This window comes from Perca fluviatilis, chromosome 15 (assembly GCF_010015445.1).
Source record: "Perca fluviatilis chromosome 15, GENO_Pfluv_1.0, whole genome shotgun sequence".
NCBI classification, from domain to species: Eukaryota; Metazoa; Chordata; class Actinopteri; order Perciformes; family Percidae; genus Perca; species Perca fluviatilis.
Genome location: NC_053126.1, coordinates 28729139 through 28739629, shown reverse-complemented (window position 1 = coordinate 28739629; position 10491 = coordinate 28729139). Strand labels below are relative to the sequence as shown.

The following is a 10491-nucleotide window of genomic DNA, read 5'->3' as shown; positions in this document are numbered from 1 at the left end:
CATGTGGAGTGTCCGTGACATCATTTCAGCCTTAGCCTAGGCCCGCGCGCGACGATGTCAAAGCAGCACGAGCTTCGAACTATTTCACCGACATTGTAATAATATTTCATATTAAACTGTTGTTTGGTCGTTGGCCTACAAGCACAAACTTCCATTAGGCTCGTGTTTTAGCTGGAACAAGAACTTAGGCTACATGTAACTTCACAATACTCGATTAATTAACTTAAAATGGCTCAACTCTGTTTTATGTTCTCTTCATAAACATAAAAGAGCACTACGCCTTTGTAATTCAATCCAACCCAAACGTGGAATGCTCTGGAAACGTGCGCCTCAAGGCCACGCATACCTCACCTTTCTATCTGGACACCTGCCAGAAAGTTCCTATCAGCAGTAGGCCTGGTCTACCTGTAGCCCACAGTTAAAACTGTGCTCATAACAACTGCTGTTAACATTAGGGGAGAGTGGGTGCAGTTGCAACACTTTTTACATTTCCTTCAGTTTCTCAGCAACCGTTTGTATTAGAAAGACAAAAAAAAAATTGTACTTAAATGGAGCCTGAAAAACTGTCCCCATATATGGGAATTTAGATGTAATAAAACTCCTACTTCGGCATAATTATTCAAATATTTTTTTTTAGTTTATTCGAGACCAGAGTTATTAAACCACTGAACTGCCTTTTATGTCAATTTTTATCTAATTGTCATTATTGTTGTCATGAGGGACAGTTGCAACACCATGTGCGGAGAGTCGCAGCCATCTTAAAACTAGCGATGCTAGCCTAACACATTAGCTTTAGCACGTGGTACTTAAGTCGGTTAAGAGCTAAGAAACTGCACATTCCAACTATATAACGATAAAGATCAATACTTAAACAGTTTAGACAGTATGACAAAAAAATCTGGTCGTAAAAAAAGTTCCTTTTTCACCTTGAATTTCAGTTCTCCCATAAGGAGCGATGACATGTGGCTGTTAACTTCCAGAAAGATGGAGGGGTCTACTGAGCGTGTGCATCAGGAGTTTCATGACTAGCTCATTCCTGATTGGAGAAATCAGCAATGTTGCAAATCTCTCCCAGAATGCACAATCATATCCACATCCAATGAAAACCCATAACACATTATTAATGGTGCCATTCTCATCAACACTGATAGGGCTAAAATATTGTGATGAAATTTGTGTTTTCTTCTGCTGATAATAAAAAAAATAGGCTAGAACATGAGTATGATACATTGTATGCTCTATAGAAAGTATAAGTATTAACTTAATGGCCACATTAGGCTGCTGTTGGGCCGTAAGCAGCCTACCTTCTGCCCTCCTATACAATACTAAAACAACCAGTTTTTGGAATGACTAATTCTTAAATTACACAAGATACTCGAAAATAAAATAAAATAAAATAAAGTAAAAAAAATCTGCAATTGATGTCCCCCGACTGAACAATGCTGAAGAAGAGTGGCCCACAGTGTAACCATGCTGACCCCTGGTGTTCAGTGTCTGTCTGCTGGAATACTAGGTGCCCATCAGAGTACAGTAAACACCGTTTATATACCGTCTGTGGTAGGCTAAACACACACTCATTTAGAAACACGCACACAGTGTGTACGCACACTGTCATCAGCTCAAATAAACATGTCGGCACAGGAGCCCTGTTCACAGGGCCGCCCGCAGGATTAAGAAATGCAGCGGCATCCACCCAGAAGGCCCGCCCCGGGTCAGCTGATGTTGTGCTTTGTGGCGCACGTCCCAAAATCCATTCTCAACGAAACCAGTACAAACCAGCCACAGTAGGCCCCCGGCGCTGGCGGGCCCTGGTTGTTCTGCAGTTGCTCATTTTGGCCCGCTTGATTAATCCGGCCTTGATTATTGTCTGATATAGGCCAACTGAATTACATGAATTTTACCGATGAGATGGAAGATGTCCAAAAACTGAGCAGGTTAGAGGGGGCATTTGTTCAATTAAAAGTCAGGGCGAGCACAGCCTGTATTAAAATGGATATTTAAAATGGACTTAGCTGGCATTTGGGCCCATTACAGAGCCATTTGAAGATCATAACCATATCTCATATATTGCAAAAGGTAACAGTGTCCTCTTTTAAGAAGAATTAATGTCTTAACCAGCTCAAACACACACTATTTTCTCTGACAGAAATGCAACTGAGAAAATAATATGTGGCCTCTTAGGCACTATGTATTTATAAGAGAGAAAAAAAAGATAATATTGTTAATGATTAAACAGAGAGAACAGTCACATTTCAATGTTTTTACTTCCAACAGGAGACCCTGAAGTCCAGATAACAGTGTTGAGAAGCGCCGCTCTAAACCACAAAGGCAACGGGACACGACGTGAAATGTCATCTTTAATCATCAGTAAATACATCTCAAGCCATAGTGCCAAAAAGTCTTTCATAACAACTGAATAACTTACACATGTCAAGATTAGCTGACCCGCGTCAACACATAATAAACAAGATGCCTTTGTGTGGAGGTCTAGTGTCAATTATAGTTCTTACATTATGCAATAAATAAATAATTCAATAAATAGAAGACAAAAGTTCTTTCAGACCTCCTGTATGTATACTGTATGTGTGGTTGGTTCAATGTGACAAACATGCACAGACAGATACAGACACAACAAGCTGCCCCCCCCCCCTCCCCCCCCACCCACACACACACACACACACACACACACACACACACCCCCCCCCCGGGCCTCCTCAGCACCTGTTGGGCAGTGCTGGCTGTCCCATCCTAACAGGGTGAACAAACAGGCCCCCCAGCAGCACCCTCTCCCCCCAGCCCAGCAGCTTGTTGAGGGTGAAGCTGAATGGCGACAGCAGGCCCTGCTCCTTCCCGGCTGCGGGTAGGGGGGGGGGGACTCTGCTCCCTCGCCCGCCGCCTGCCAGCGGGGCGGGAGGGCGCTGTCCCCAGGGGGAGCTGTCCCCCAGGTCTTGTGCGTCAGCCTTTGTCCCGTCCCTCTCCAGTGCTGCCCTTTTTTTTGGTGGTTTTTTTTTTTTTGGGGGGGGGGGGGGTGAAAATCACCTGTTCCCAACGGGGTCAAAGACAGGGTGAGGCTTTTGCGTTTCTCTAAGAGAGAAGCGGAGCCTGCTGGGAGTTGTAGTCGTGTGGGCTTCGCCAACGGCCCGACTGGCTCACGGGGGCTTGGAGCCGGGAGCTCACGCGGTGTCTGGGTTTGCTGCTGGATTTGAGTAAGAGTCAAACGAAGAGTCTGAAGTTCCCCTGACAGAGAAACCGGCCGCCGGCCACTTCCATCGGACTCCGAGCGTCTCGGCCTCCTCTGCTCCGCGTCACACCAGTTCTCCGCGTGTGCCTCGCTGCCCCGCTGCCGCCGCGGCCGTCACCCTGACGACTCACGTTCTGGCTGATGGGAGAGCGGGTGACACTGTCGGGGATGGATGGCAGACGGTCGTCCAGCTGCTGGATGTGGAGGCGGCCCCCCGAGGCCTTCTGGGACAGAGTGCCCTGGAAGTGCTGCAGCTGACCCAGGAAGTTGAAGTTTGGGGAAATGGAGGGCCGACGCTCTTTCACAAACCTTAGAAGGGGACAGACAGGATGTGGGTTAGGGGGGGGGGATTGATATTTCACTCTACTCTCTGGGATCTTTCCCACAGGCCTCAACCATGCTGTTATATCATCCAGCGATGCAAAAAAAGTAACTTTTAAAAAGGTGCTGTAGGTAGGATTGGGAAGATCCAGGACTTAGTCCAAAAATTTGAACATGGGGGCCCTGGTTAGCTCACCTGGTAGAGCGGGCGCCCATAAATAGAGGTTTACTCCTCGACGCAGCGGCCACAGGTTCAACTCCGACCTGCGGCCCCTTTGCTGCAGGTCATTCCTCTCTCTCCCCTTTCAAGTCTAAGCTGTCCTGTCCAAATAAAGGCCTACTAATGCCCGAAAAAGAATCTTAAAAAAAAAATAATAATAATAATTTGAACATTGACAACTTCTCAGTCCCTCCCCCCCTTTCTGCTAAAGCCCAAAACAGTCCCCTAAGCCCCTCCCCTGGCCCTGATTGGTGCATCTGAACAGGGAGCGGTGGAGTTTTTGCAAATCGCACTACAGGCTGTAGGGGGTGCCAGAGGAGCCAGATTTTTTTTTAAAAATTTTATTACCCGCTTCATGTAGTTCTACTGGAAAGTTGACAGAAAGTTAGTTTTATAAGTCTTACCTACTGCATCTTTAATGCCCGTGTTTCATTTTCAGTGGAACCTTTTCAGCGCCAATATACTGTAAGTGTTTGAATGCCTTTTTTTTAAGTTCAGGTTTTGTTTTCAGTGACGCTGCCAAAAACATAGTAGTCCCTGTCCTGGCTCCATACATGTGTTAGTTGTGTGTTATTTATTTAATATATATATATATATATATATATATATATATATATATATATATATCACTGTGATATTTGCTGGGACTGTGGGTCAGTCAGTTGTACTACTACCTGTTCTACCGTGAATCCAAACTAGGGCTGCAGCTATCGATTCTTTTTGTAATCGATTAATCTAGCACTTTATCGATCGATTAATCGGATCATTTTTTTTTTGCGTTTTTAAACAACCCAAACTAGGGGGAAAAAATTTGTTTTGCCTACATTGCTTACAATATCATCTCTCAAAAAAACTAAAACATATTAAGTGCCCATATTACATTGTTTTTAAAGATTTTTTTTTTCAAATGATATCAACCTCAAACTAACTTAACTTTCAGACCTACAAGTTTCAACGTGAGACTGATCTGTATATACAGTAGGCCTATATGTAAATATTAGTTATACTCAACCTATTTTCATTTATATATTTGATTATAATGTCACACAGCTCTGTTACACTTATGCTATTAGGTCGTTGATCAGCTGTTTCTCCGTAGAAAGAGAGAGAGAGCGAGAGAGAGAGAGAGAGAGAGAGAGAGAGAGAGATGCGCAACAATCAGCTGTTTTTCCGAAGGGATAGTCAACGCGTCAGCTCTTTAGATCAGATCGTGGTCACCACTACCTATTTTCTTGTCTTTGATTTTGGTAGTTGTTGTGTTTGGTGTAGTTTCATCGTCCATACGACTCTGTGATTTACTTTAGTCGGTCCTCTTCGTGGAATGGAGGATTAAGTTAGACTCCATGTTTTCTGTTGAGATGCTAAAGCTCTGAAGTCGTGCTATTATCGTGCTAAGCTAGTTTGATTTTGCAGTAGACACACTGTACAGAGTTTTAGTTTTAATTAGGTTTGAAATGATTCCAAACTTTGGACCCTTTCTGTCGTTTTCTCCGGCCTGTCTCTTCTCTTGGCCCCTCGCTATTTACGCTCTGGCACATAGACAGTGTCGCCAGCAGCAGACTGAGCCGCGTCTGTGCGACAGTAATAATGCTCCGTGCGGAAACACCGTCCGTCAGCGATAGAGCGTTGGGAACATTGATTTAACCAAGCTTCGAGGCAAGTCATTTTGCATCGAGGATTTTTTGTAATCGAATTATTCGAGTTATTCGAGGAATCGTTTCAGCCCTAATCCAAACGGAATATAGCCGCCGTCCTCAGAAAAGAGGGACTTAACGACGTTTTCAGAGCCAGCTTTCAAGGCAACAGGGCTCGACAGGCTTCTCTTATTGAAAAATGGCTACTGTAGGAGTCACAATAGCACTTTTGTTTATAATCCTGTAGTGTCTAGAACTAGCCTGACGTGGTCCTACTCAGATTCTAGTCAGAATGTGAGTCTGAAACTGCTCCGTTGGGCTGTGGTTATGGGGCGTGTTCCAACCGAACCAGGAAAGAAAATGCCTCTGCATTCATTGGATAGACCTACAACCAATCAGAGCAACGGAACTCAACACTGTGTATCGTCTCCATAGCAACCACTCTTTGCACAATGCATTCGTTCTAACTTTCCGACTTTTAGACTTTTTTGAAGCTGGATATATCATTTGTTGCGTGTAAATATGAATGTGGATAACGTTAGTGATAGTGACGTGCTCGCCACAGTCGCATTTCTAGAGATGAATCGGTGAAAACACGTTTTATTTCTCTGATTCACGGCTTTGTTCTAGCGCCGCTGGGCGCTCCCTCTCTTCAGTCTCTCTCTACCTTCATTCCTTCCTCCCCTCACGCTTCCGTTCCATTCCTTCCTTCTCTCTCCATCTCCCTCTTTTCCATATCACCGTTCTTTCGCTTCTTCCTCTCCCATCTCTCTCACCACCTCCTACCATTACTTCCTTTTTCTTACCCGCGTGGCGCTCCCTCTCTTCGGTCTCTCTCTATCTCGCTCTCCACCATATAACGCTACCGTGCTTTGTTCTAGCGCCGCTGGGCGCTCCCTCTCTTCAGTCTCTCTCTATCTCGCTCCACCATATAACGCTACCGTGCTTTGTTCTAGCGCCGCTGGGCGCTCCCTCTCTCCGGTCTCTCTATATCGCTCCACCATATAACGCTACCGTGCTTTGTTCTAGCGCCGCTGGGCGCTCCCTCTCTCCGGTCTCTCTCTATCTCGCTCCACCATATAACGCTACCGTGCTTTGTTCTAGCGCCGCTGGGCGCTCCCTCTCTCCGGTCTCTCTCTATCTCGCTCCACCATATAACGCTACCGTGCTTTCGGGCAGTTGTTGAGCTCCTCCGCTGAGGATTTTAAAATGAATGCGCTGTCGATATCGTCTGTAACAGACGCGATGGTGGAATCTACACGTCTCAGTTCTCCAGCGGCAGCCACCTGTTGCAAGCGTTCTTTGGTGACGTGGTCGATTCTGTGACTGTTGATCAGCTGTCCGACAATTTGATTGGTCCGAACAGGTCCTGTTCGGGCAATAATTGCTCCTCAACGGAGCAAGTCCAGACCGATCTTCCCGACCTCGAATGTTGTGGGCGGGGCCAAGTTTGGCTGGCATCCAGGCTAGTCTCGAATGTCCAGCTGCTGAGACAGTGTGTCAAATTGTTCCACTGAATAGCCACGATAGCTACATAGCTATCAACCATTCAGTTGACTTAGAGGTCTATATTAAACTTATTGGTTACACTTTACTTTAAAGGTATCTACATAAGAGTGACATGACACTGTCATGACCGTGTCATAAACATTATAAACAGGTCATAAACGTTTATGACATCACGCTTCTGTCAGACAGTGTCATTTGTTTTTTGTCATGACAAGTTAGGGTTAGGGTTCATGTGTCATGACAGTGTCATGTGTCATGTCACTCTTATGTAGATACTTTCAAGTAAAGTCTTACCAACTTAATGTCGGACCCTTATATAGAAAGTACCGGAGATAACTAATAACCCACGCTACAAACGTGCACTGATGGACGTACCTGTAGGCGTGGTCCAGGTCCATTCCCAGGCTGTACATGATGTAAGCGACAGCCAGAGCCGGGGAGCGAGAGATTCCTGCTGCACAGTGAACCAGCACCGAGGCTCCGGAGGACATGGCCGCGTCTGAACACAGCGCACAGGGGAGAGACAAGCAGCTGCTTACGGCAATGCGATCAATATGTGGACACTCGTGTGCGCACGGTAAACGTGTGAGGGCTGTGATGGGTGGGTGGGTGGGTGGGTGAGTGTGTCCTGACCGATGAAGTGCAGAGCCTGTGGGATCCAGGGCAGCAGCTCGTCCCGCAGAGAGTCGTCAATGGGGACGCGGAGATATCTGGAGCAGGGCAGGAAGGAGGGCTGGGGGCTGCAGCGGCTCACGCTCAGCACATAGGAGATCCCGAGAGAGGCCAGCCGCTCCTACACACACACACACACACACACACACACATATGAGTCTACATAATCAAAACAGAAGTAGTCTAAGCAGTAGTCTCGGGAGGCATGTTAATGCCAATACCATTTGTTTAAATGTATGTATTGGTCTACAATAAAGTATTCAAAGTCGTGTTGTTGATGCCAAATTCAGTTCAGTGTGATTGCTATGTGAATGACAAGACTAGCTACAGTATTTGGCCAACAAGGGATGCTTAGCGCGCACGCACACACACACACACACACACACACACACACACACACACACACACACACACAGTGTGTCCCACTATCTTTGTTGGGACCCTTCATTGACCCCTATTACTATGTAATATATGACCTATTTAGATGCATATGTACATACACACACACACACACACACACATACAGGTTTGTGGTACTATCTTTGTGGAGACCCATCACTGACATAATGCATTCTCTAGCCCCTTACCCTAACCTTAACCATCACAACTAAATGCCTAACCTTAACCCTTACCCTCATCCTAACCATAACCTAATTCTAACCCTAATCCTAAAATCAAGTCTTAACCCTCAAACAGCCCTTTAAACTTGTGGGGTCCAGCATTTTGGGCCCCACAAGGCTGTGCAGACCCCACAAGTATCTGTATTCCCCGGTTTTTGGACCCCACGGATATAGTAAAACAAGCCAACACACACACACACACACACACACACACACGCACGTGTTTTCTTTAGAATATTTGTATGATAAAGTGTCATCATGGACATATTGAAAAGTGATTCTTATTTTCTATTTGTTCCTCCGCTCATTCCACTGCAGATTCCCATACATAAATTATAATCTGTGACGTAAATGTAACTTCCCAACTGCATATCGAGTTAAAAGTAGCTCCGCCTCAACCACAGTCAAATCTAATAACATAATATCACAACAATAACATGAACACTGCTGCTAAAGGTTTTACTTAAGTAAAACATGCGGGCCATTTTGAGTATTCTGACATAGCCTATAGTTGAATGGATACTTTTTAGACGAATGTGTGTGTGAGATCGAGTCCCGGGGCCCGGGGGTCCTATACCTGCGTGACGTCGCTCTCCGCTCCCAGGTAGAGCCGCGGCAGGATGGCGGACAGCGCGGGCCGCTCCGCCTCGCTCTGCTGGGACCATACCATACCTGCAGCACAACAGGGGACAGCACCTGCAGCAATTGTTCGTGCAACTTTGATGACAACGGCCAAAATATGTGTGTGTGTATGTGTGTATATATATATATATATCTGTTCTGATGACGTACTGTCCCGCAACTCTTCCTGATCTCAGCCTCTTTATATGCAGCCTATGATGTAAGCAAACATATTCTATCTAAAAAAATAAAATTAACACTCAGTTGTGAAAATATGCAACTTTTTTTTTATATTTAGAGATATTTATTTTCGTCACGCAGAATGGTGATGCTACTTATTTAATATTAGTATTAGGCTACTCACTGTTTTGTCCCTGTGGAATGGCCGGACAGTCCTGTTGTTGCAGCAGAAGCCCAGAGCAGTCCCAGCGTCTGTCCCAGTCCCAGTCCCAGTCCAGGCGTCTGTCCCAGTCCCAGTCCCAGTCTCTGTCCCAGTCCCAGTATCCGACAGTCCGCTGCTGCTCCAGATTAAAGCTGTCCTCTACTGCCTTCTGCGTCCTCACTCCGCGCTCACCAACTGGCTTCTAAACGATGAGCTCATCGTTCCCACAATAGAGCTCGACTGGATGATGTCACCTTTAGCCAATCAGTGCGCTGGCAGCCTCGCGCACGCGCAGTCGCTTCCTGCGCTGTCAGCCGTCCAGCCAACGAGCGCAGCGTCGCTCACATAATAAAGTCAGCTTCTGTGCCTCATCGCAGCACGCAGCGTTCGCGTGCAAACTGCCAGGAGATGATCGAAGGCAGTTCATCCGGATGTGGACTACCTGCAGCTGTGCAGGCCTCTCTCTCTGCACGGTGCAGATGTAAGACAGGGGGTTTCCCTGCCGTCATAAGGTTTAGGTGCAGCACCTATGAAATGACTTGACTCTTGGGGGGTCCCCTAAAATGTAGCTAATTATAAAAAATACTGAAGACTACCTTGCTACACTATATACTGCAGGCAAAATTATATTGACATATTTTGAAGGTGGGATAATGGTCTTGGGATGTATTTCATGGTTTGGGCTAGTCCCAGTTTTGTAGTGGTGTCTGGAGAAGGTGATTGGCTATAATCTAACAGGTAACCCTCTAATTCTGGAGCAACAAAGTTACAGCACCTTATATAAATCCCTGACATGACAAAGTGGATAACTGCTGTTAGCTGGCAGATTATTTGGCTTCATACCTATGCGTCATACACATACAGCTAGCAAGAAACGTTGACAAACGCACTCTTCTAATCATTACGTTACACTGGGTAAATTAGTTAATGCAACTTTTGATATAGGAACACCAACTCCAAATATTTTACTATAATAAGCAATTATTATGGAGATATAAACATAAACGAAGAACTTACAGGATTTTCATTAGGGATTTCACTCTTTGTGAGGCTTCGTTTTTGCCGCGTTCAACAATAACATACTGCGCCATAGACTGTACTGTATGCGCCGGAGGACCACAACAACAATCTGTGATGCTATTAGCTGCCCTGATTGCTGCCCAATCGCGCTAGGAAATAAATTAATTATTGTTATAAATATAAAACGTCACTAAAGACCTATAATTTCCACAATCATTTTTAATGTTAAAAATATTTGTCGGGGACCCCCC

General features: G+C 45.5%; 1 protein-coding gene across 3 annotated transcripts; it reads right to left on the bottom strand.

Moving 5' to 3' along the window:
• Positions 1 to 3044: 3044 nt before the first annotated feature.
• On the bottom strand, positions 3045 to 10463 carry si:ch211-195b15.8 (dual specificity protein phosphatase 16). 3 transcript variants are annotated; one of them, XM_039825897.1, is made up of 6 exons: positions 10238 to 10460; positions 9203 to 9719; positions 8795 to 8889; positions 7559 to 7718; positions 7301 to 7424; positions 3045 to 3550 (listed from the first exon to the last, which is right to left on the bottom strand). In XM_039825897.1, the coding sequence occupies exons 3-6, from the start codon at positions 8885 to 8887 to the stop codon at positions 3214 to 3216; spliced, it is 714 nt and encodes a 237-aa protein (XP_039681831.1). In that variant the 5' UTR covers positions 8888 to 8889; positions 9203 to 9719; positions 10238 to 10460; the 3' UTR covers positions 3045 to 3213. The 3 variants fall into 3 exon arrangements, with proteins under 3 accessions (XP_039681831.1, XP_039681832.1, XP_039681830.1); XM_039825898.1 differs by having other exon boundaries at positions 8795 to 8913; positions 9203 to 10463; XM_039825896.1 differs by having other exon boundaries at positions 9203 to 10460.
• Between the last annotated feature and the right edge of the window lie 28 nt (positions 10464 to 10491).